The sequence below is a fragment of the Tyto alba genome, unplaced genomic scaffold, assembly GCF_018691265.1.
Source record: "Tyto alba isolate M040663 unplaced genomic scaffold, T.alba_DEE_v4.0 Super-Scaffold_32, whole genome shotgun sequence".
In the NCBI taxonomy this organism is placed as follows: domain Eukaryota; kingdom Metazoa; phylum Chordata; class Aves; order Strigiformes; family Tytonidae; genus Tyto; species Tyto alba.
In genome coordinates this window covers 2452113-2479030 of record NW_024881307.1, presented here as the reverse complement: position 1 = coordinate 2479030, position 26918 = coordinate 2452113, and the positions used below count along the sequence as shown (strand labels likewise).

The window sequence follows — 26918 nt, the reverse complement described above, 5'->3', positions numbered from 1 at the left end:
ATGAGTTTGCACACTCCATACTGACTGCTCACAGAGGTAAGATGGTTTTATTTCCTTCTTGATATCACAATACAGGGGTTTGACATGTGAGCATGCTTTCTCTGCAGTATTCCACGATAAATGCAAAGTAATTTAAGTTGGCTCATACTTTAATAAACTCTCTCAACTCCATTCTTTGCTTTCGGGAGAAAGGTACACAGAGTAACCATGGAACAGGTAACAAACAGCAAGGTAGTGTTTGAATCATAGGAATTTATGTCCCAGAGAGAAAACTAGCAGTTATACAAGTGACATTTGCATCATAATAGGATACAGCTACTGAGATCTGAGTGGCCACCCTGTATGTGAATGCTTGCTAATATAAAGAGGTAAACCAAAGAAGTTAAACTCACTTCCTTTATTCATCTCAAATTTGGAGGTTATGTCTAATCTTGTCTCCCAGGTTGCTCACACAATCTGCCGGTGGGCAAGTGAGATGAGATGTCATGAAGAACAGTTCCTTGAGTTCCCATATACACTCTGACTCTAGTGTCTCTCTTAAATTAGCTGCCTGGGCTTTTCTAACATTTTAAGGGGTAAAGTGAGGTGAGAGTAAATCCTTCACAGGATTTACACCACTTTACTAGGACTCTGGAAATCTCAAATGGCATCCAGAGGTCTGCTACATAATTGAATTCTGCATGAACTAGGGCAACTGATACAAGATTTTTAAAAGCTCTGAGGTTAAGAGCCTCACTTTTCAAAGTAATTTAGTCCCAGGTTCAAATTAGGCACTTAACAGAAGCAGAAACTTAACTCAAAATAGGAGTTTTGTTACCTAGAGCTGCTTGTGTAGCTGAAGATACAGGTAAGTTCGAAAGGAGTAATGGGATGGAAGCAATCCACCTTGAGGTGCCAGTTTCTGATGACTGAGAGGAGCTCTGAGGCACCTGAGCTGCTAAAGTGGGCACTTTGGTAAGTTCCCTCAGGTTGGTGGAAGGAATGAGCACCACAGGAAATTCCAGCAAGACTTAAGCTCCTAAATGAATGGAAAAGATGTAAGATGCCTGGGCCGATTAAACTGTATTTTCCACTGGAAATGAGACAGTAGGCTATTTTTAAAGGGTATCTAAGAATTCTTCTCACTTTTCTGTCTGGTTTTCTCTGGAACATAAGAATGTCCTGCAGGAAATGCATTAGGTGCTGCACAATAAGACAGAAAAGCCACCGGGCACTTGGTGATACTGTAATTTAAATACAAAGACTTTCGCAGTGTGGGAACTCATAATAAATCTAAACTTAAGACTTCTATTTGCAAAAGTATCTGTAAATAGGCTTAATATTTGTCTATCTCAAAAAGCCATAGTATATTCCCCTCTGTTTCTCTCCTTGCTGAGCATATTAAGATATGCACACAGGAGCTTTTCTTCTTCTTAGACAATAAACAAGTTTCTGCCAAGATAGCAATCGGGCATCTCTCATTTATATTCTCCTAAAATCTGAGCTCCATTAGAATTCTGACTACAGCAAGCTGATGCTGTGTTGCCAGTCCACAGCAACACGTTCAAGAGGTCTCAAGGCTTTTTACAATCATTGAATTTATCCACACAACACTCTGGTTGTGTTTCCATCTTATGAGTAGATGGGAAAACAAACACCAAGGGGGGAACATTTGTCCCACAGTACACAAAAAGAATGTGAAAGGCCAGGACTGAGCTCAGATATTTGAACTCTCCAGAGAATGCTTCATCACTTGACTATGCTTCCTAGGTCCTGCAGCCAGAAGCCTTCTTATTAGGGCATATTAGTTTGTTTATGGGTTGAGACACAATATGCTCACTAAGTTTACTCTTCGCTGTGAAATAGCAAGGAAGAAAATGTGCTGAATACTGGTCTCTGACCTTGGTAATAAGTTGATTCAATTGGATTTGATTTTTCAAATATAACATCTCAAGTCAGCCATAAACTCCGGAATTAGCATATCACATCTCAACACAGGAGAGATTTTAAAGTAGCATAAGGAGATGAAGTCCATGCCCAATGAATTTCAAATTACACTGAGGATGAACTCAGCCATATGCATGTCAAACTAAAATTGTGCAGGCGCTGAGTGCATTGAGCAGCAAAGTTATTAATGGCTTACATTTGCTATTAAGAATGCAAAGTAACTATTTTACACCCAGTTTGTTCATACATCTCTTCACATCAGTGACCCATGTGATGGGTCAATAATTCACTCAATGCATACCAAAAGCCAAGGAAGTCTTGAAAGTCGATTATACTTATATAAATAATTAGGAACACAAATGTAACTGAAAGACTGGAATAGAAAAAGCTCTGCCGGTGAAATACTGCATACCCCAGGGAAAGCAGACTGTTCCTGTCTTTACATTTGCAGCTGGTGTTCCCCAGTAGCTTCAAAGGGCACTGTGCGTGCCCCTGAAAGCAGAAATCAGCCCTAAAAGGAGTAATTCTGAGTTTTAGTATTTCAGGGAATAATAAGGTACTCGTGTAACTAGAAGCTATTTGCTTCCTGAAGGAGATGTGAGAAAAACTAGGACATTAGGCAAATAGCTGTCTACTGAGATTTGATCCTCAAGATTTGCTCCAGAAATTTGTTTAGCTTTCATGGTATTCAACTGTAATAAATCACAAGAACATTTTAACCGATCTGCTAGGCACAAGCAGACTCTAATTCAGATGGACAAAATTTGCTTCATCAGACCTTGTATGAAAGAACACCAAATGCCTTTAATATGTCTGACTTTAGCTGGAAATCTCTGAAGTCAGGATTTTTCACAACCCAGGTTTTGGGACCACAAACTGACTTTAAAGGCCACGGCAGGGGCTGCAGGCTATGCTGTACACCCCCCTAAAAGGCACTGGAACCACAGCTGTTACCCACCTCACGATGCAGCGTCCAAGAAGAGCTGAGGGAAGGAAGCTATTGAGATGAGACTGTAATGGGACAAGATGTAGCTAGACAGCTTGGTTGAACATCATAGAAATGAGGCTTCAGGAACCAGAAGTAGGACAAAATCTGTCACTCAAAGTTTGCAATGCTGCCCGCACTTGTGATGGGAGCACTGGATAATGAAATCTTCCAAACCGCTGGTGTCTGATACTCTTATGGTTGAACCTCAACTGATTAAACATGCAGCACCAGCCAGCAAGTGCCAATCTACCTCGCAGCTGCTGTATGACAGCCTTGCAGGCCCAGCGAGCAGAAAAAGGAGCACGGAAGATCAACAGGCAGCGGATGATATGCTTCAATATCAGCTCAGCATGTCAGATGGACAGATACATAAAGGACCCCCTCTAGCAGAGAGCCTGTATTATCCAAAAGGGTACGAGGAAACGTGCATCTGCTCAGGAATGCAATGAATCCTTTCCCTTTTTTAACAATTCTGTGGTTTCGTCACTGGTTTCTTTGCTTTTTAGATGTACAGTAAAAATTAAGAGGTTACATTCTCCCTCTCAGATGCTCCCATTCCCTATGTTACCAGCTGTAACCTGCCTGACTTTGATTACAGCCATCAGGGTGGTTCTTTATACTTCTGAGGTAAAGGGCAAATTCAAGAAATTTAAGTCCAAAATGCCTATCAATGGAGAGCAAGTCTGGAACGATACTCCTTTCAACACATCTGATGGAAAACTTCTGAATGACAGACAGGACCCCATCATTCAGAGGAACCTAACGCATGCTCATGAAGGAAATGGTCTGTTAATATTCCTGTCTACAAGAAACTGTGACCCTCGGTACAGAAATGCAAGAAACAAGGACAACTCGATTACAAAACAACGCCAAATCAAAGCAACTTGCAGATCCAGCAAACAGACAGAAAAGTAGCAAAAGAGCTAATAGTAGAAATGACGTCTATAAACTATGTATGTGGGACTCCCTTATGAGAGTACTAGTTATTAAAGGAAGCGGGGTGAAAAGTTCTAAGTAATAAGCAGTACAGAATTTTCGCTGCAATGTAGCGTGCCTTTAATCTCTGGCAACTGAGACAGGCAGAGATGAAAAACTACTTTATACACAGTTCAGTGATATAAACTACCCAAGGAAAGCACTACACACACTTTCATCTTGAGAGAAAGCCTTCCTCACTTTGTACTTTGTTTACCTTAAGAAAGAAATAGAATAAGGTATGAAAGAACTGCCTTCTATATGGAAAAAAATAGCAATAATTTGTATTTATAACACACCATTGCTCCTGAAAGACCTCAAAATACTTTAAGTGACAGCTGTGTTCAGGGATTATTTCAGTTACTACTGAAGCAACAGGCTACTCTAACAGGGCAGAGTAGTCAGAAAGTTGCTTTGTAATAACACTCTACATCATGAAAAAACATTCTTAACATTAAAATAGCCTCACAGTCGCATGTCAAGTCGTGGAATTATTCTTATTTCCTTTGCAGACAGGGAACAGGAGTTAGAAAGCAATGGAAGCAGTCTGAGACCAGAGAGTCAGGACTGCAGCTCAGCAACTGCTTGTTTCCAGACCAATGAATCTTGCTTTCTGCTCTTCACCTCCGTAACCATTTCAGGTGAAGCTGCAGGCTACTGCTGCAGAATGCAGCTACCATCCATTGTGTCGTCTGGTACATCTCCAGCTCTTTTCTCTCACAGTCCTACTACCTGAGAAACACTTGGGGCTGGGATTTCCAGCGGGAATCTGGCAAAGCAGGGATTTGAATCTGGCTTATCAAGACCAAAGTGATAGTCCTATCTATGCTGCTATGGTTGGCTTATTGGCAGCACCCCAGCACAGCATGGTGGGTTTTTTAGCCAGTTGAGAAATCAAAGTCACCTTGATAACCACAGAAGACCCGGATACTGAAATTACAGCCTAATGGTAAGGGCTCAAGGCCAGGTTGGACGGGGCTTTGAGCAACCCTGTCTAGTGGAAGGTGTCCCTGCCTGTGGCAGAGGGGTTGGGACTAAATGGGCTTTAAGGTCCCTTCCAACCCAAACCATGCAGTGATTCTATAATAATATTACAGACCTAAGAAACAGTACATCAAATCCCATCTCTCAGGCTGACTGAGCACACAGTGCATGACCACGCAGCGGGGCTAGCAAGGCTGTTGTAGTTTGTTCTGAGAATTCTTTTACCATGTCTCTGCTCTGCAGCTGGAATTGGCTATTCTCTGTGGACTACTGCGAGAGGACTTTACACCACAGCAACATCAACTTTTTTGTCTTTGTTCCTTGTCTCTGCGCAGAGTACAGAGAAAGCAACTTCATGCTGGTATTGTGCTTTGAGTAAGCAAGAACCTTTTTCCAACCACATTGAAAGCTGTTGCAACAGCACTAAGTGTTTTCTGTCAGCAATCTTCCCCACACCCAGAGCGGGGTCCTTTTTGGGGTGGCATGAAGCTGCTATCAGATCATATTTACTGACATTTTGGAAAGAACGAGTGTATGTGAACGGAAGCTTTTCTACAAGGCAATGCTGAGTGCTGAGATACCTTGAGATTAGGTGCCGAAGCAGGGTGAGACCTCTCAGGGTGTCCATCGGTGGTTTTGCCTTGGGAATGGCCGTCTCCCAGCTGGGTCACTGGTGCCCGGGTCAGCTGCCCCAGCCTTGGGGGCTTCTGCAAAAGGCCTTTCGCCACACCATGCCAGCGACTGAGACTTGACATTGCCAATCTGTAGAAACAAATCGCGAGTTAATGATTCAACGCCTTAAATACCTCAGCAAAGAACAACAGAATGAGAGGCCGCACAGAATTGGCTCACATGACTCTGTCCATTTTCCCCTGTGACTTTTGCGGGCGGTGTTCACGCAGCGTTGCCTCCCCAGCCCACACCTTGCTGCAGTGCAGTGCTTTGGTTACAGGTAGCATCCGCTCCCACTCACACAGGTGAGAACTTACTACAAGTCTGCCTTTCTCACACCCTTAGAGTGCAGAACCTTTTTCTGGCAACAGAGAGAAAAAGTAACTAGACAAAACCTGCCTCTCTCCTTTAGAAAGTTTCAACAAAAAGCAAAATGTTTTCAAAACTTCATTAAATAAAAATGACTTCTCTTAAAGTAGAATACAAAACTGGCATAACACTGTTAATGAGTTAAATCCCTAATTTTTTTCTCTTGCAACCACAGCACCACATCACACACAAGTCCACTGCAATGAATTTTTTTTTTTTTTTTGACTAAAGAAAAAATCCCAAAAGATATACTTTGCTTGAGAAATAATTTCTCCCAGAGAGCCACTTCCTATCAAAATTTTAATATTTTCAGTGGAAACCTAATTGTCTGAGAATAGAAATAGTTCTGCTGGGAAATTCTGCTGTCCAGTAAAGACAGCTCAGCTCCCAGTTCTCTGTTCTCCAGAGACAAGTTAACCAGCATGACTGCCTCATGATGCACTCTGAGGCTGAAGTTGATCATCTGTTGCATGGGAATTCTCTGTCACAGTAGAAGGTGCTATGGGAGATATAGTCTAGTCGCAGAATTAGTCTGGCACTGCAGAAATGTCAAATAATAAAGTTTTGAGTGCCTACGAAGTAATCCTCGCTGGAGAGCCCTGGCAAATGATTTAGTCTAGACAGAGCTAAGTGCCATGTTTCTAGTGAGTGGCAGAAAGGGAGCAACCACGGGCTGGGGCTGGCATCCTGCCTCCGGGGCACCCAGGGCAGGAAGAAATGCTACATCTGTAAAGTTTCCAAAACCTTAACAGTGTTTGCGTATGAGAGGTGCCATTTGCTCTCCAGTCAGCTGAAGTGTTTAGACCTTCTCCCCCACTAAATGCAGTCATGGATTAATTTTGTGTTGCAGCACTAATTATTAACAACGACAACGTCTTTATTGTTGTTAATATTTTATTTATACACCTGTAGTAGGTATTTTAACCTTTGAGGACCCCAAACACTCCCAAGCTTTCAGAAAACAGGATTTGCTTCAGTCTCCACTGCTGCAGTGCTTGTTCTTTCATTTATTTATTTGCCTGTGTTCTCATGAGTTAATTATTTCAAGTCAGCTTCATGAGGGGAGACTGCAGCCTATCTTTTCAAACCTTGTATACATGGCATGGTGTGAGCAACATTCCTGGATGCAAATCATCTGCTGCTTGGTATCACTGAAATCTTACTGGAAGTGTCACTCCCAGGTGAACTCAAATAACACTAGGGCTGCTCAGCAGAACACATCAGGTAGCAAACTCTACAAAACATATACAAAGCACAATGAGGCAATCCAATTTTAAGGCAAAGGGCCAGAAACCCCCTGACATAGGCTGGCAAGGTATTGCAGCAGTCTTCCTGAAGTGGCTTAGTCCCTGAAGTAACCAACAGCTCCTCTAGAGTCTATACATCCCACATACGTCAGAGCATACGTTTCCTTCTCTTAAAAATCAGGACATGGGGGAAGCAATGGAGGGGATAGTACACGTCCTTGTTACATTCCTGTTGGGGTGGCTGGGACAATCCTGGTTCACCCAGTTTAAGACAGAAGGATGACAGCTCTGTCCCCCTGCTCTAAAGAAGAAAGTTAGGCACCTAGAGGACTTCTTCATTAGGTACTCACATAAAGCTGGCTAGATCATACCAGCGTGTTTAGTCTGAGATGACAGGCATCCATTCTAAAGGTATTCCATATTCACAGTGTCTATTATGAACTAATTCACAACCCACAGGCAGGCAGGAATCACTTTGCTTCTCCTGCTGAAAAATGGCCATCACTGCAATGGAAAAGGACAGCTCCTTAACATTTTATGGTAGTTCTACTCAGCAGGAGAGAGGGCAAGGCTGGGGATAAGATCCTCTGGTGTATTCACTAGAAATTCCAGCTGGACTTTGGAGGTTGGGAAAATGTAGTCACTTGGCCTAGAGCTGTGACAAGACTCCCAGATTAGCACGCTGAGCCAGACTGAAAGATTGTTTTTCCCACATGGAACTGGTATTTCAGTTAACGCTTTGGAGACATAGCCACTGCGTGCAGTGCTCAGATCTGCTATCAGGAATAAATACTTAATGATGACATTGCCAGGTCCAAGAAGAAAGCTGGCCTGTGTCAGTTTGCCAGCACCAGCAGGTCTGGTCCCTTTTCTAACATGTCCTTCAGAAAGATAAAGTGGGCATGGAAGACAGCATAAATCAGATTCTTTTTACACCTACCCCTAGGGCTAACTGGCTGCTTTAGGCAAGTTTACATTCTTGCTATACTTACAATTGATTCAACAGAGAGATAGTGCTCTTTGGCAGTCCTTCATTCTGATATAATTATTATATAAGCAGCAAGACAGGGAGACAGGACACTGCAACTATCATCCCATCGCAACAGGCACATTCCTGCTCTACCCAGGGCAGCTAGTGAAGGGCAAATGAGCTGTACTCTCCAAAGGTCTCAGTAGTAAAGCAGCCAGCAGATAATACACCATGAGGCTAAGTGTTATAGTTTGCTTTTCTAATAAAAAAGGATTTTATAAGGTATTAGGAATTGGATATTTCACATACTTTGTTCAGAGAAATTTCAACAAGAAAAACACAGAAAGGACTGAAAGAAGATCTGAGTTTTGAAAAGACCTGAACAGGACTGAAAAAAATAATCCTTCAACTCTGTATCCCCCTTTCTTCTACCTAAGCTGCTTAGAACTTCATCTGAATCCCTAACAATGATGTATTTCTAACAAAAGCCACGGGTTCAGTGGGTCATTTTTCATTTACACTGTCTCCCCCTAATGATTTGGTTCCGCCAACTTTGTTCATACATCCATTGCTGCGAGGGAAGAAATACGTGTGCAGCCACAGATATCAGAACTTCAGTGAAATAGCAGGTGACAGAACTTTGTTCTTGTCAGGTCCCTATCAAACGTTAAACACCTTCCCCTTCACTCACTGATCCCCTCAAGTGCTGCACGTGGCTGAGATTAAAGCCATTTCCCTGGATTAACGTGCTCCGCACACAGCGTTGTACAAAGGATTTACCCAAAGAACAATTAAAGTGCCTGGTCATTATCCCCCACATTCAAAATTTTTCAGAACAAAACAACTGAAAGCAAGTAAGAGCAAGGAGAAGCACTCAATTACATTTCTGAGTGAGCAGAGGAACTCCAGCTGGTATGTAGCAATCAGGAACTGTAATGATTGTTGTTACCTACTTGCAGGAATGCAGAGAAGGGAAAAGGTAGAAAAGTATCTGTCAACAACTAACTTTCTGGGCATTTATCAAATATTCTGGGGGGAGGGACTGATAGATTAGTTCAGAAAGATCAGGAATTTGAGAATGGAAATCTAAAAGTTTTTGCTTACTCTAGCAATCACTGTGAAATCCAAGACTGGAACAGGGAAGTGGAAACTCCTTGTTTTCATGGCTAACCTTGACATGTCATCTTTATTCATTGAGTAGTTTTATTGGTAAATGTCCCACTGTTTAAGAATACAAGCAGTGCACCTTCTATAAACAGGTTATGCCTGGGGACAGCAGCAACTTTTCTAACTCCTGCAACACAGCATTTCACATGCAGGACAGACAGCAATACAGTGCTTATTTGGGCCCAACAGGAAACATATCCTGGTAAATATTAGCTAAGATGTAGTTGGGTTACCTTTGCTGACTTAAAAACGAAGGGACTTTACATTCAGTATTATATAACTTGCTTTACAGAAGCTTCTCTAGACAGTATGGGGTATATTCACAGCTTGCTTACACAGGAGGGAATTTTTCTCCTGCTGAAGCAAATCAACACGTTTCAGTTGTGTGTAAGAACCAGAAAGATTTGTTGAAGGGATAATTCCTTTGTCATCCTGACAGAAGAAGGGTGTCATTCTTCTGCCTCTTTCATCTACTTGGTGGTAGCTTAAGCGGGACTTGTAAAACAGCCTCTGAAGAAGGCATGTAAGATTTAAAGAGGCAGGAAAAGAATGGTAAAGTTGGGGATCTATTTTCAAGGTTCCAGTCTGACAACCATGCTGATTAGCTCACTCTCATCTCTTCTGTGATTATTATCTGTTGACTTGTATGTCCAGATCATTGGTCAAATTTCCAAAAGTTTCCAGCAAAGACTAAATCAGACCAACTGGAATTGTGGTAGCAATTTATCACAATCCCTCACATGAGAAGACCCGTAGATTAGAAACCAGAATTTTTCTTACGATTTCTCCCAAGATCTATTCACTAGGATTAGGAGCACGTCTGCTGTAGCTCACCTGTACCAAAGGTATGTGCGTGCAGCTCGGATGGACAGGGTAAGACATGCCAACTTTTCACACACCATGACTATCACGACAGAATTACTGCAGAAAAGGACAAAATCAATGTCCATGGCAGCTGAAGCTGCATGTTTTTGCACAATAGGGGTGTTAGAAGTTAAATACTAGAAAGCTACTTTGAATAGTGTGTTGCACATTTTCTTTTTGCTCAAACTATGCATTAACACGAACATATTAAAAGTACGTCAGGAAAATAAAACTTGAGGATTGTTTAGAAAGTGACCTCATTCCCCCCTTCCTCGGATATGTGCTTAAAGTTTAACCTCTGTCAGCTATGTTCACAACCAATAAATTCAAGAGCAGAAGTTTAAAATAGTGAAAAGTTACATTACAACAAAAGTGACCTTCATTTTTTTCATCCTAATTTTAATGAGCAGAGGAGAATGGCGATTTCAGTCTAAGTGCAGAAAGAAGGCAGCTGTATGAGAAATTCATTCTCAGGGCAGTTGATACAAACAAGGACATTAAATAATAGAATTTACTTCTGGCTCTACAAAATGTAATTAATTTGTACTTAGACTCCACTGATAATTTAATATTTTCCCTTTGCTATTGATTATCACATCTAAAGGATTTCTCTGGCCCCCAGAACTACGTCTAATGGAAGTATTTGTGTTTTGGCTAACTAAAACATTAGGTAGCTTCTCTAAATTAATCTAGATGCCTTATGGAGTAAAGGAAAGACTTCAGCAAACAGCAGTTTGTCCCTTCATGAAATGATTGTGGTGACAAGTGGCCCCTCGGAGGGTGCACATGCTTCCTTTAGTGTCAATCTGGAGCGAGCTGTACAACTGACATAGGCAATTATCTAACATAAATGGCTGAAGTTAAATGAGACAAATTTCATGCTAAACTCACATTAGTCTATCTAATCCACCACATGCCTTTGGATTATCCCCATTTTGAATATATGAAATCAGAGCTTAAAGTAGCTAAACAAGTCTTGTCACAGATATTTAAACATATTATTCCCACCTAAAATTGAGTGAAATCTGAGCAGTCTATTTGATAACAATTTGAGCCCAAACCTTTTGATCCCAGCCAAAAAGGAAGCCTGGGTGGGACAGTGACATGATGCAGGGTTTCAGGTAAGTGTTCTAGCATCTTTAGCTTACCTCTACAAAAATAATTCCTAAGGGTTGTTTTAGTGACACCTTCTATTGGGAAGGGTAATGCAGCAGTAAAATACCTAGCAAACAATTACAAAGCCCCCAGCATCTCCTGATCTGAGATGCACTCTTCAAGTCCAGGTCCTTTTAAAGCAAACATCGTCCATAGAAGCTGCAGGTCCCCAAAACACTCAGGTCTCTGTGTGGCTGGGGACACTATATCCTTAGAGACCGGTAAAGTCAGAACATCCTTTGTGTGAGTCAGCAGTGAGAATGTTTTCCCCTTGAGTTCTTAATTTGAGTTGGTTTTAAGCTGAAGCATTTTGCCTCCAAGAAATATGACTACAGTACATTGTTAAATTCTGCTACATGTGAATAATTTTGTTTAACAAAGGTTAAATAGGCACACAAGGGTACACTTCCCCAGGGTGGGTTAGCACTGTGCACTAATCAAACATTCTCTCTGGTGAGAAAACACATTTTATGCTTGAAGGGTGATCAACTCTGAAATCAATTCTTTCTAAGAACATTCCTAAGTTTTGGGTCAAAATCTGACCCTAGATATGTCTAGGAACATAACAGGCAATCTCCAACTCAGTAGTGGATCAACCTCTCTGCACACTCAGGTGTGTGAAAAACTTTAAGACTGGGAACTTTCCAAATATAGGTTAATCCAAAATCCAGTCTGAACACATCTGTACTATTTTCTCCATCAATGACTCTTATTCCCTGGGTCTCTTGTTAATTTTGTCCTTTATGATTTGCCATGTTAACAGGGACACAGAGCTACACTTTCCTTTAAGAATGGATTTCAGAATCTGATCCTTTAGTCTTAGCATCACCTTTGTGCTGAGTAAACATCCAGTTCTCCTGCTGATTAAATTTAATCTTCTTTTATTGTCACCTAAAAGTCCTATTTGAGATGCTTTTGTGATTCCAGAGTTTGAAACTCACACCTTCAAACCCAGTCTACAGCTATGCTAAAAATAACTGCATAGCTGGCTTAATTATGCCTTCTGCTTCTACTCTTTATTTCTTCCTAGATTTTCTATTCACATCACATCCAGGGTCTCCTAATGCCGATGTACATGCACACACTTGCATAGACAGGCCCCACTCCATCTTCTAAAAGGCAGAAAGACCTCCTCAAAACCCAGCCACTCCCCACCAGTTTTCCCAACGTACGTCCACGACAAAGTTACTTGCTTCTCTATGCCACCGCTTACTCAACTAAACAGAGGACAATATTAACAGTTGACTGATTTGAAGTTTACAGAGCAAGCCAAAATGATTAGTTTTTGCTGGAATGCTCCTTAGGCAAGAAATTTAGTTTCCTCATATACTTCCTGGAACTTTTCCCTGCCAGCTGATATGCAAATTATATAACTTTTTCCTAAACAAGTGTCTTGAGACTTCATCAGAATTTACTTCTCACCTGCAGGTATAAACAAAACCCACATTACCCATAATGTTTATTATTTCTTATTCTCCAGAACATTATCAGCAGAGGGAATGTTCAACTACCTCCGGAAACGCTTTACCAGCCACATCAGAGAACGTAGCCGGCGAAGAGCAAGGCTTGTCTCTAAAGATGGAAGGTGTAACATAGAGTTTGGCAATGTAGAACAGTCAAGGTTTGTCTTTTTGATCGATATATGGACAACTATCCTGGATCTCAGATGGAGATACAAAATGACTATCTTCATTTCGGCATTCTTAGGCAGCTGGTTTCTCTTTGGTCTCCTCTGGTATGTTGTGGCATACATACACAAAGATCTTCCAGAATTCAATCCTTCCATAAATCACACCCCCTGCGTTGAGAATATCAATGGTCTGACTTCAGCTTTCCTGTTCTCCTTGGAGACCCAGGTAACCATTGGGTATGGCTTCAGATGTGTCACAGAACAATGTGCCACTGCCATTTTCCTGCTCATCTTCCAGTCTATCTTGGGGGTGATCATCAATTCTTTTATGTGTGGTGCCATCTTGGCCAAGATATCAAGGTCCAAAAACCGGGCTAAGACTATCACCTTCAGCAAGAATGCTGTCATCAGCAAACGTGGTGGGAAGCTCTGCCTCCTTATTCGGGTGGCAAACCTCAGGAAGAGTCTGCTGATTGGGAGTCACATCTACGGAAAACTTCTGAAGACCACCATCACCCCAGAAGGAGAGACAATCATTTTGGACCAGGTCAACATAGAATTTCTAGTTGATGCTGGCAATGAGAATCTCTTCTTCATCTCCCCATTAACTATTTATCATATCATAGATAAGAACAGCCCATTCTTCCACATGGCAGCAGAAACCATTCTGCAGCAAGATTTTGAATTGGTGGTGTTTTTAGATGGCACTGTGGAAGCCACTAGCGCTACCTGTCAAGTGAGGACATCCTACATCCCAGAAGAGGTGCTCTGGGGTTATCGCTTTGCTCCCATTGTGTCCAAGACCAAAGAAGGGAAATACAGAGTAGATTTCCAGAACTTCAGCAAAACAGTGGCTGTGGAGACTCCCCACTGTGCCTTCTGTCTCTACAATGAGAAAGAAGCTAAGGCCAAAGAGAAGAAAGGTTATGACAATCCTGGTTTTGTCTTGTCAGAAGTTAGTGAAACAAGTGACACAAAAATGTAGTTCCAGATATTCATGGGACTATATTTTTTTTCAGAATTAATTCAATCTTGAGAGGATTAATAACTTAGTAAAACAAAAAAGAAACACAGGTCGGTTTTTACTCTAAAACAGCATTTACCTTCTCAAAAGCCTCAAATCAAAGAGGAACAGAATATTAGTGATCTCCAGAACACTATTTAACTATGCTATATATATTTCATAGAATATATATTTTTATACCTGTGGGACATTTTATGAAGCTGCTACGTTGGAATGTCCAACTTACTTAAGTTCCCAGAGGCATGCAAGTCTGTTAAAAAGCCTGAGAAGATGGAGAGAAAGTTTAGGACATGTTAAAGATACACAGTTCTTGGCATAAGCACATGAAAAGGGGAGACAGAAATCAAAGCTAAAGAAACCTAAGTGACTTAGGAGCCAAAACCTCAAAAAACATGTGTTTCTGATTGCCAAAGTCCTCTATGAAAGCAGACTCTCTGGCTCCAGAACACTTGAGCACTTTTGAACATTTTGAAACAATTCCTTCTTTCTTTGGGGCCAGTACATCTACAGAAATGGAGCATTAAGGGATGGTACATGCTTAGGAAGCTAGAAAAGACAAAGCTTGGGCCATCCTGTTGCATCTAGAACTCTGTAAAATGTCACTTCTCTCCTGTGAAAGCCTTTGATTCCTTTCAGGGAAAGGGAGCCAAATGGAAATGAAAAATGAAAAAACAAGGAGAAGTAGAGACCCATTATGGGAGAAGAGTAATGTTGCAGCTGTTTTACCCTTCAGATACTCTTCTCTCCACTTCCCCAGGAGCTGGCTAACTGTGAAATTAGGAAACATCTGAAGAAAACTGTCCAGAAAGAAGGTGAGCCACAGTAGGGAGATGAACACATCTACTGCTTCACACCTGGCAGAAAAGCAATCCACTGGGAGAAGAGAGGAAATTCTCAGCTCTAGAGGTATTCTTAAAAAAAAAAAAATACACAATGCAAACACAGATTATCTTTTCCTTTGAAGCATGAAGGTCTTGTTAAAACAAAAACACAGCACAGGAGCCTCCCACCAACAGTGGGCTTCTGATTTAGTTCCAAACCGTTCATCTCACCACAGCAAAATGTGCATCCCTACAGGAAACAAGTTCTGCTCAGTGGTGGTGAGCATTTCCCAGGGTATGATTTTTGACATTTAAGTTTCAATTTCAACAAGAATATTCAATAACTTTTTGGTGACTTTTCACTTCCTTAGAGCTTCCCCCCTGCCCCCAGTTCTTTTGCTGAGAGTTAAAGTGGCAGACCAAAGAGAAAGGTTTTTGGGATCTCTTCCCAGTGATGTAATTCAGCTCAGCTATTTCCAACACTGTGGTAAAATGGAAGCATCTCTAACAGCTGCTGGACTGAGTGGTTTCAAAAGAAGGGGAGAATTAAGTCAGTCAAATGATGACAAGACAAAGTTATTTTGCAAATGAGCATAATGTGAGTATGGAAATCAAACTCTGGGAACCAAGAGTGTTCAGGTCTTGGTCCCAGTGTAGTATCAACTCCTTTGTTGGTTCAGAACAAATCACTTTAGTATCTAGCTCAGATTTGCCATCGTTAACACGGGACATAAAGTACTTACACTGTACAAAGAGCAATGTTATGAACAATGATGTCACTAAAGCACTTTAAAAGCCAATTCTCAAAGGTCTCAATCTTTCCTCTCTTCAATGCACCATTGTTACACCCTTCTTCACTTCTAGATGCAAAAGTCAGCACAGAAAGTTCTGTTCTCATCACACATAGAATTACTAAAAATGGCTGCACCATGGCTAGAACTATGAAATGCTAGAACAGCCAGCCAAAACCTTCAAGGTAATTCACAGATATTACCCAATGTTTTAAGTGCAATGCTTTTGTAACCTTGCAAAATAACATTGCCAACTGTGAAAATATTTCTACAGCATCTGGGCCCCTCTAACAATGAGCGTATCTCGGATTGTCTGCTTGGAAGGACAGTTGTTTTATCCTCCACTGAACGGCCCACTGAAGCACAAACAGCGAGTGATTAGTGGCCACTCAGAGAAATCCAGGAGGGAGCAGGGAAGTGAAATGAAGTCTCAAGTGTCCCACACCTGTCTGAACTTTGACTGTGCTGCTCAGTCCTTTCATAGTTGTGGCTACATTTCCTTTAGAGGTTTCCTGTATGGTTGCCCTGTGTGTAACTTCCCTAGTAAGCAGCACTGTCAGTATTCAAGGCTTACAAGTTATATCTCTCACCCCTCAGAGAAGAGATGCACCAAAATGCCCTTAATAGAAGTACAAAGATAATATTCACTGTACAAAATAAACAAATCAATAGGAAATCCATTTAAAAGGTCAAACGCAGCTATGCAATGAGGAGACAGGACAGATTCCTATTTTCTTTAAGTAAAGCTGGTTTGGGATGTTAGTGCTTGCAGGGGGGTGGTGTGTATGTAAATCAAATGCTACTCCAGTGCCTGTCCAAGAGGTGATATACATCCTCCAAAGTTTAAAAGGTCCCCCAAAAACGTGCTTTCAGGCACTGCCCTTGGAGAGCCACCTCAAAATCCTATACCTCCGAGTTCTTCATGGCACAGCTTGCTAGCCTTTTGCCCTGTCTCTACAGCACAAGCGTGAGGAGGTGTTACTCCATGCCTGGAAGTACTAAGCACTACCACAACTCAAACAGAAGATACTCGGTCTCACTGCAGGGATGATTACCTGTTGCTCACTCTATTCTGGCAGTCACATCTACCTCAAAAGCTGGCTGTGCTGCCTGCAGTAAGGGAAGGGTGATTGTATCCTTCTGTGTGTTTTGGTGTTGCAGAGTGGGGACTGGCTACTGCACCGAGAAGATACGAGGGGGGACGTACCCAAAGTTGACATGGCTGAGCTACCGTAGAGCTTAGAGAGGGATCATACTGGGACCTAAATAGGAATCTCACACTGGAACCCTCCTCCCGTGAGCCTCCTGGTGATTGTCACTTGAGGAACAACGGCCTGGCAGTCCCCACCTGCCAGCCCCCAGCAAGCAGGAGATAGAGCACTGCAGTCAGAGCTCAGCAGCTGGAGAACAATGAGTGGAATTTCCTCTTTCTGTCCAGAGAGGGCTGTTTGTCACCAGAGATAAAGACCCAGGGCAGGGAAAGAAGGTTATCAGGAGACATACTGCACACAGTGCCACTCAGGACAGACTCCATAGGAAATCTATTTTGGGGGCTGTCACCCCTACTGCCATTAAAAGAAAGTTCAGTAAAGAGGATGAAAATAAATTTAATCTTGCTGAGCAGAAGTGGCTGGAGGGAACCACAGACCTGATACTGGAAAACAAAGACTGGCTTCTTTACCCGTGACACTATTTAATTTTTACATCTCCACAGCACTCTCCTCACTGTTCTCTTCTCCCTGTCTGCCTGTCCATCCAGTCTGCAGGCTACCGAGACTGCCACAGCCACAATTAGTCCTTTCCACAAAGTGGAACATGTAACAGGGGCCACCAGCCTAGTCAATACAAAAGCAAAGCACTGAGAAGAAAGTCTTGTCTCTTCAGGAGAATTTAGGCCATGTACTTATTGCTGGATTAAGGCCTAAAGGATTTAGCTGTGAGAGTGTTAGCCAAGCAGCTAGGCTTGGGAATAATGTGTCTGCACTAAACTTAATTTATCTTCTCATTTCACAAACAACATGTTTCTTCTACTGTATTTATTTTAAACATTCATTCAAGCTGTGCATAATATTTCAATCATTTTGAAATAGATTTACCCTCCTGCTGGCAAATGAATAAGGCATCCTGCTGATTGCTGAAGAAAGTGCCATGAATTAAAATAACTGCTTTTAGTAAACTGACATGTGCTGGTTAGCTGTCTCCACACACTCTTTGGTAGTAACTGGTGAAAAGAGACCCCTAAATAATAAAAAACCAAACCTTGGCAAACTGTTTAGATACTCATACTGACTTGCACTGTCAGAATGTGGCAGACCACTTCTAACTAGCTCCCAGAAACTGCCTGGATAACTTCTGCATGTACAAGCTTCCTTGTAAACTCAACTACTCACCCATAAACAAGCCAGCAGCGTGCAGAGCCCTGACACCAGTGAGAGCAGCTGAGGTGTCGCAGCCTTTTCCCTCTCCCCAAGCAGCAAACTGATGTGGCTAGACTCATGCAAATTCAGCTGGGAAGAGCCTTTATTTCCCCTTCCCTTTCATTTTGGCCCCTTCAATTCACCCTCACGTTGAACTGGCACGGTGCTGGCCCAATTCCTGCTTCCCACACAAGCAGGGAGAAACCACAGCAAAAGGCAATGAATGAGAAAAGAAGCCCTGCTGCAGCAGGGACAGGAGAAACTCAGCAAGCTCCTAAACCCTCGGGCAAACCTGTGCCTACAGCTTCTTGCTGCAGCCTGGGGAACCTCAAGACACCACCATCACTGGCCCTAAATCACTTATGCAAGAGTGAGGAAGGCTAAAGCCCTCTCTCCATGGCTGCTAGAATACACAGTATGTTTTCCTGAGGCCAAGTTGACATTCCTGTGGTGGAAGCATCTGCCTGGGGAAGCTTACAACTTGAACAAACTCATTGCTGCACAAGACAGGCATAAATTCTCCCTGCTGCAGGGCGGTGGACAAGCAAGGGGAGGCTGGAAACAAGACAATCTCGCTTCGCATCTCGATTTACACGCCGCTAGCCAAGCTCAAGCACAGAAAGTATCGGAGCCTTTGCTTTCCCGGGTGATGCATCCCAAGCCAGCTCTGCAGGGGGCAAAGATCCCGCCTTGCTCTCTGATGCCAGCCCCTCCAGAGGCAGGCTGGGGTGCTGGAGCCCCCGCAGGGGTGCTGCCAGAGGCACCCCAGCGGTCCCCTGCGTGTCTTCTGTCCCGCTGCCGCAGGATGGCAGTCCTTCCCTCCAGATCGTCCGCACACGCGGCAGCCCTGAACTTCGCATTGGCAGCGCAGCAAACTCCACGGGGCGAGCTATTGCAAGCTTGAAAGCGCAGCTCAAGGTTTTATTGGGACTGTTCCTTATTTTATTACACAAAGTTTAATGCATTTAGTGACTTATTTTTGGCATGAGCACTGCTAGCTGGATATATTTAGCCACTTCACAGAAGTGTTGGGAGACTTAATTCACTGCAATGAATTCAGAGGTGATGTGTAAGTGGAGGGCTGGGGGCTGTAAACATCACGTCTGCAGTGGCACCTAAAGCACCCTTAACAGAGCCTGCAGTAGGTGGGGTGGGGTAGTAACAGCAAGGCTGGGTCTGGGGACACCTATATTCCATATGCAAAGCTGTACTGTAACTTCAACCAAGTCACTGCTCTCCCCTTCGAGCCTCAGTTTCCCCAGCTGTTAAAAAAAAAAAAAAAAAGGGAACAACACAGGCCACCTTGGGGAAGCTTTGAGTTCTAGCTCTGTGTTAGTTTTGCAACAGTGCCCGAAAGCATCTGTTGAGCTGAAGCCCCCCCTCCGATTTGGAAGTGCTCCTGGTACATTACAGAGCCTACAGAAACTCACGCAAAGGCTTCGCTGCCACTGTAGCGGTGTTTGTAAAACCATGATATCACTTGACAGTATCTGGAAGGCCAAATTACGCCCCTTTGTGCTCCTGTGCCAGGAGCTTTGCAAACACCACCAAAGGATCCTGAAGGCCATTAATCCCCACAGGGCTACTTCTCCAAACCAAGCAGGCAGACCACCAGCCCAGAGCCTCTGATTTCTTTTACCTTAACACTACAGGTCTCAAGGGTGACAGAACACCCAAGGGTGGGGTTCAGGTTGTTACAGGTGCCATCTGCTAACACTCACAGCACAACCTCCTCCAGCAGCTACAGGGAGACACTTAGAAAACTGACCTTGCACTCCTCCAGGGCTGGAAATGCCGTTTGTCCCCACGTGTGACGTGCCAGCAGCAGCCAGCCCAGCCCTGCAACAGAGGAGACTCCTCCAGCTTATGCCTAGGGTTTTGCAGCAGCAGGGAAGGTAAAACAGATCCAGCATCAGACTTTACAGCTCCAGGAGACAGAAAATTAACAAAAAGCCAAAGCAAATAACAAGGTTGCAGCAGTTCCTGGAAAGAAAGAAGCAAGCTCTTGTGTTGAAATAGCTGTGTATCAAACTGCCAGAGCCCCTGGGTTATTCCTCCTCCTTCAGCAACTGCAACTTAAAATGAGACATACAGACCTCCATCCTTTTCTGCCGGCTCCTAGGTAAGGAGCAACTAGGTCCCCTCCTCCAAAAAAATCTTCCCTTGCCCAAAAAGCCTCCTGGTTGTTTACTGCAGCTATTTATACTGGTTGAGTGGCTGCTCAGCTGCAAACCCTCAGGGTCATCACTGACACACCTGCTTGAACTGGGCCCTGATAGGGGCAGCTGGTTCCCCACTGCAGAGCTGAAGGGGGGATGTTGCTCTGGGGGCCTCAAAACTGATTTTCTTCCTTGTTCTTCTTTTTAGTGGGTTTAGTAGTGGGGTCTGTTCCATGCCCTTAGAGTCTCAAAAGGTGATTTTTGCCAAGGGTCTCTAATTCTCCTCTGATATGATAGACGAATCTGAGCTTTATGTGCATTGATTTCTACCTCTGTAGATGAAAAAATTGTAACACACAAGCTAAATTAAGTGTTTTTGTGTCGTTCTTTGCATGACCTTAGTCAGAGATCTCTTAATTCCTTTCTATTATGATAGAAAAGTCTGAGCTTTGTTTGCAACAAGCTCTGCTTTTGCAGATGAAAATCATAATATGTATGTTATGCTAGGTATTGTGCAAAAGTATACAAATAGGGTCTATGAGGTGAATTTATAAACCCCACCCCCGATGTGCCTCTAGACTACAGCCCTAATTAACACCAAATGCAGCAACACTCAGTTTCATGTGGGTGAACATACTTCGTTAGAAAGCGGGCTGAGGTCTAACAAACTAATTTCACAGAGGTCATTAAAAATACTGTATCAGCGCAGCAAAGCAGCCTGTAAAAAATATATTATTGTAATAGTATAATAAAGTGAAGCTGGCTTCTTGAAGCTAGAATTTACAGACCGATGGCTCTTTTCTCCTGACAGTAGGGGTAGGAAATAACAGCTGGGTTCAGCAGTGCTTTTAATTCAAGGCTTCAAGCATAGTCACTTAGAACAGTAAGAATGCATATGAAGTATTACTGGATAAGTCCAGCCTCATGTCAAATATTCACACCAACAGAAGTTATGGCAAATTTCCCATGTAGTTAAAGGCTGATTAGGACTGGAGTATGCTTGCTGGGCAGTAGTATGAGAAATACACTCATACTACTGCTACTCATACACCCCCTACTTCTCCTTACTAACAGCAAGGTCTGAGCATGGGGAAATCCCTCTCCCTTGCAGTGGTATTAGGTGTATGTTAGGGATCTGCAGGTCTTTGGAAATTCATCCTCAGGGTTGAAATACAATTCTTAGGTATATAGAAGCAGTAAACCACTCGTGTATGCAGAGGATGGATTCTGGCATATGAGGACTATAGACAGGAGTAATCTCAGGTGCTTGACACTAGAAGGATTTGGCATCTCCTAGTTTAAAGCACCTAACAAGCGCTTAAGCTGGGAGCTCTATCCTCTAGACTCAAAGCAGTGATTTAGTGGGGATAAAAAGACTTCTTCAAAACACAGTTAAAAGCAGGTTCTAAACATGGTGTCTGTGATAAAGCAGTAAGAACACCTTGTTCTCCCTTTCTCTGATAGGCAGACACTGAGGCAGGTACATCTCAAACAGAGAAAAACGATCATCATAATCCCAGCTAAAGGAGCTGGCACTCTGAGCCTGGAAAGACATCACTGATTCTACTGAATACACAAGCTGCAGTATCTATTTATAGAAGGTGAAATGTAAAGCTAATTCTAGTTTGGCATATTTAAGCTAGATCTTATTCAGTGTTTGAACTTGGGGAGTAGAAGAGAAATACTGGGTGAATACTAGATCACTAGAAATTAATAGACTAAATTCCCACTGATTTCAATGGGATCTGGGTTTCTTGGTGAGGTTTGAATTCTGAACTTTGATTCAGAGAGGATTTTCTGCTATCCCTGTTGGCTCACAGCTCACAACCATGTGATCCCAACCATCTGTTTGGTAAACTTTCCGATTTAAGCCTGAAGTACTTGAATTCCATCAGCCTCGTCCTCTTGGGAAAAGCAAAAAGTAGCATTGGTACTGTCAAATTATTTGTTTATTTTCTCTCAGTGTGTCCCAGAAACTTGGTTTGGGAGGGGAGATCCCTCTGTTATCACCCCTAGAGCTTCCAACATGGCAAAATATCAGGGGGTAAAAATGGGTTACTCCAATCTAAATGTTATTACTTGTTCTTTACCTGAGGAACGTAAACTATTTAGATCTTATGAAAATGCTAAAAGATGCCTGGGAATTTCCCCACCAGTCTGAGGCTGTCTGACACTCTGGTGTGAGATCTCTCCTCCAAGATCTCTTTATTCCACAGGAACGCTACTTGCAGTGGGAGGCAAACTCTATGTAAAGCTAAATATTAGAAAATATTAGCAAATACAAAAAAGAAAAGATTAATAACAGCAAGTACCCTGAAGAGAAGGATGGAGACAGAAGGGACCTGAGCTGTGGGTGCTGCTGATCACCTTCCATCTCAGCCTGGGCTCCTTTGAGATGCTGCAAGTTGGACAGCCAGAAACAGATGCTTCTTCAATTGCCGGTTGTTTTCAAAATCCTTTTCTTCACAAAGGATCCTGCTGGTCAAATTTTGCTATCAAAGACATCTTTTACACGCTGATAATCTTCAGATTCTGCCTTTAGATGTTTTTGTGCAATCTCAGTCCTCAGATGTTCCTATTACTGGCAACCGGGCAGGCACACTGTATTAAAATAAAATACTTGATATTCCTGTTGATGATGCATAGCCAGAATGAATCTGGATAGCGCTAAAGTGAAAAACAATAGAGATAAGCAACAAAACACTCACTCTTATGACTAAATTGAGCAACTATGGTTGAATACACAAAGGGAATGGCTCTGTGGTGGTTGAACACGCTAACATCTCTCTTTTTCAGAGCCCAGGCTTGCTAATCAGGCCGGTGAAAGCTATTGTATTAGAAACTTAGCAACAAAAGGTTGTGTGCGGAGGAAGGAAATGGTGTACTTGTGCAGTTATGTATTTCTAAGGGTTTATCAAATCGGCAGAAAGATCAAGCTATCTCTCAGGACCACCGTGTGTCTGCAAAAATACAGGAAGTGCCTTTGCCTGACCTTTATACACAATCAGAAGATTCCTTGGCAGTGCTTGTTTTTGCAGCCTCTTACTCCATCTCAGGAATGCTTTGGAGCCCTGGCTTTCCCTGGGGCTCGGGGATAGGTGAGAAACATGAGCAGGCAGGCTGGTAATACATACAGCAAGGCACGTATACGTTCTGTCAATGCCTTCTGGAGTACCCTGAAGAGCAAGCAGACAGAGATGTGTTAGGTCAGGCCTGGCGCTCGCAGGGAGGCTGCGTGTCCCGGCACTGGGCTGGGGCACCGGGCTGCTCCCAGCTCCGCCGCCGGCCCCGTGCGCAGCACGGCACCGCCGCGAGCTTGGGCTGCGCTCCCGCTCGCTGCCTCCACGGGCAAAAGCTGGAGCCCGGGGTTCTGACTGAGGCACAGCAAGGACTAAACTAAGGCTGATAAACAAGGGCTCCAGAGACACAAATCTGCTGGAATAAGAGGTTGATATTGTTTTACAGTGATAAGGATTGATTGCCGCTACTGTGGAGCTGCTCTCTTTTCCTTTTTAACTAAACGTAATTTAGAGGCAACGTTCGTGCTTTATCTGCAGGTATGAGAGGGGAGGGAGAGAGTGGGACAATATGATGCCTTAGAGAAGAAAACCACCATTTATTTTGTCACATTTTTTTACATCTTCCTCTTCATACAACAGTTTCATTGTAACACTTAATACATTTTTTAAAAAACACCGATAGCTTGCAAAATTATATATATTTTAATATCCAAAAGTACATTGCATATATATAGTAGCAAAAGCCCCATTTCCATGGGTAATTTCTTCATACTTAAATTTTGCGATTATTGCAGTAATGTTACTTATAAACATCCCGAAAGCACTAAGACCTAAACTGATTAGCTTGATCTTATTTCTCCATTTTGTTAAATAATGGCATCAGTGCTTCTGTTTAAAGTTATGAGTTAAAGTTATAATGTTCTGGTTTCAGGCTCTCATCCTGCAATCGGATGCACATGGACCAAATCCTGCACCCACACAGAGTCCCAGAGGTTGTGTCTAGACTAGATATTTGTGATCCTGTTAATTGGTTGCCAGTTAATACAAGTTAGCTAATAGGTTGTACATGTAAGTCTCACCCCCCCTATAGACATCTGTTCTAAAACACAAATGCTTGTGGTTTACCCTTCTGTTTATGGCACCAAACCACCATTTGTGGATCATCAAATTAACATGTGCAAAATTAGAGATGGCTGAGAATATTTGAATGTTTAAAATTTAAATGAAAACTCCTAGTGAAAATTTTTGAAAAGATGTTATGAGAAATATTTGATAATTTTATCTGTGAAGTGGTTAAGATCATTCTGAAGGTCAAGATTTTGGTGAAAAACAATCCCAAATATTTAAATAGTTGCTTTAAAATGCTGGTACATGTTTTCAATCAGCTTTCATGCAAACATGTTAGCTAAATGGAGTTAATTTGCAGACAGCTATGACAGGCTAGTACAAGAAAAAACTCTACTCTAGACAAACCCAGGGAAATCTGAAAGGTTTCTGGCTACTTTGGGGGGCCAATTATGGATCCAATTGCAGGACCAAGGCTATCTCCAACAGATACATTACTCATGTCTTATTTTTTATTTTTTTTTTTTAGCCAAAAGTACAAAGCTACAGCCCAAATGTACAGATTGAAAAGATGTACAAATTACATTAAAAACAAAAACAAAAAAACAACCCACAAACAACTGAGCTGATAGTAAAAAACAAACCTGCATTTGTGACCGAGGTCAACTCGTTTCATTTAATCTTTCTTTTAAAACTGTGAGATATAGGGAAAAATAACTCTGCATAACTTATACAGTAATTTGCCTTCTGATTTGTTGACCCTTTGGATGACGGTCTGACAAACGCACAGCGTTCGCGAATCGGTAGCATTTAGCAATCCCTAAGACTCTGGCAGAGCTCAGGGGCCTGCTGTCATTTATTTTACTTCACTTTTGCTTTCAAGGAATGTCCATGCTTGACATTAGGTTACTTTTTGCTCTGGTTTCTGATGTTTCTGGAGTTAATACACAGTCTAATGAAGTTGTACACTCTAGAAAAGTTCCTTCAATGCCCTTTACTTCTTAAAATATACATGTACATATATATATATATTTGAATATATATATATATATATTTAATTTCCAGTTGGGTGAAAATCCTCATCTGCCTTAAAGCTAAGATTCCAGTTGCAGTCCCCTGCAGCCCAGTGTCCTCCACTTAATGGTCAAATTGCCTACCCTCTCCACAGTGAGAAAAAAACCCATGTAGTCATCTTTTCCTACGACCCACAGTTGGATCTATGTCTTGTCAAAAGCCTTTGATTTCTTAAAAATTTCTCTCATCAAAAAGCTAATAATCATTCCACGTAATGGTGAGCAATCCTCATAGTCAATTCCTACAGAGGACATAAGCATTGAAACCCAAAGAAAATGCAGAGTACTGGCCCAAAGAAGCATCCATCTCTCAGTTCAAGACACAAGAGGCAAAGTTACAAAAGTAAAAGATTTGATCCAGGAATAACCAATATCCAGTTTTAATTCTTCCCCAGAAAGGCCACAATTATCCATTAAGGGTCCCCCAAAAAAACATAAAAATCCTAGAAGTAAAGAAAAAGTCCAACCAGACTGATAAAGGCCACTTGAAGATAAAAGCATCTAGTAATAGCTGCCCAAATGTGGTGATACATGGGCGTTGGGATGGCGAGGGACGTTGGGGTTTGGATAAATGCTTCCTGCAGGGGAGGTCCAATAAGGTGAGGCTGCTCCAAAGAAACTGGATGATGTGACAGGCATAGAAGAAGGGTGTGGGGGTACAAAGTTCACCTTCTGCTGATGGGCATGGTAAGACGGCATGTAGGAGAGATCTGATGGGTACTTGTACATTGGCGATTCAGTGGGATGAGGCTGAAGAGCCTGGGCAATGCCATGAAAGTCAAATTTGTAGGCATATCTTTTGCCATGCACTTTGGTCATAATGTTCTTATCATAGTAGTATCGGAGGGCCCGGCTCAGCTTGTCGTAATTCATGTTGGGCTTGCTTTTGCGTTCTCCCCAGCGCCGTGCCACTTCATCAGGGTCCGTCATCTTGAATTCCCCATTGGTCCCTTCCCACGTGATACAGCTGGCGTTGGAACTGTCCGACAGCAACTCGAGGAGGAACTGCCACAGTTGGATCTGCCCGCTCCCTGCGAGAAGCAAGCCAAGGAAGAAAGGAAATGACATTGTGTTTCCTGCTTAAAAGCAAAGACAAAGGCAGGAAACAGAAGGACTATCTCGATCTTTACTGGGAACTGCTCCTTCAAGCCTTAGAAGGTGTTACGTAGGAATGGATAAACTGTTCCCAGCAAACAAGTTAGTCAACCCTTTGTTCTGTTCATGAGTTTGAGGTCAGATTAGATTTCATAATGGTTGCCTTTGGCCTTAAAATCTTCGGGCTATTCATAAACAGGCTTTTTCCCAAGCATAGGGTTCAGCAAAATTTTTCACTGAATAGTTAACAGAGTATGTTTCAACTCTCGGATGCTTACTGTTTACCATGGATATTGCTTTGGTTACCAACAGTTTTCTTTCCAGCTGGTGATCTGAGTTACATAAGATTATTTCTTCCTCAGACTAGATGACTCCTGGTTTTATTCGGTGTGGTTATACTAATAGTAAAGAGCCTTATGAGGATGTTTCCTTACAAGCATTCAATGTATACAAGTTTGTTTAGTTCAAGACAGATTTACTCCAGGTCTCATCCCCCAAAGTCAGGG

General features: G+C 42.5%; 2 protein-coding genes across 6 annotated transcripts in view; one reads left to right on the top strand and one right to left on the bottom strand.

The window, feature by feature from the left end:
• Positions 1 to 8973: 8973 nt before the first annotated feature.
• Positions 8974 to 13992, top strand: KCNJ1 (potassium inwardly rectifying channel subfamily J member 1). Its single transcript, XM_009971803.3, has 2 exons — positions 8974 to 9043; positions 12798 to 13992. The coding sequence occupies exon 2, from the start codon at positions 12817 to 12819 to the stop codon at positions 13930 to 13932; it is 1116 nt and encodes a 371-aa protein (XP_009970105.1). The 5' UTR covers positions 8974 to 9043; positions 12798 to 12816; the 3' UTR covers positions 13933 to 13992.
• Positions 13993 to 23751: 9759 nt separating this feature from the next.
• FLI1 (Fli-1 proto-oncogene, ETS transcription factor) overlaps positions 23752 to 26918 on the bottom strand; it is an 89558-nt gene continuing 86391 nt past the window's right edge. For all 5 annotated transcript variants that reach the window (XM_032982248.2, XM_032982249.2, XM_042800575.1 and 2 more), the window contains one exon: positions 23752 to 26348. In XM_032982248.2, the coding sequence (XP_032838139.1) occupies positions 25819 to 26348 (530 nt within the window). In that variant the 3' untranslated portion in view covers positions 23752 to 25818. The remainder of the gene's footprint in view (positions 26349 to 26918) is intronic.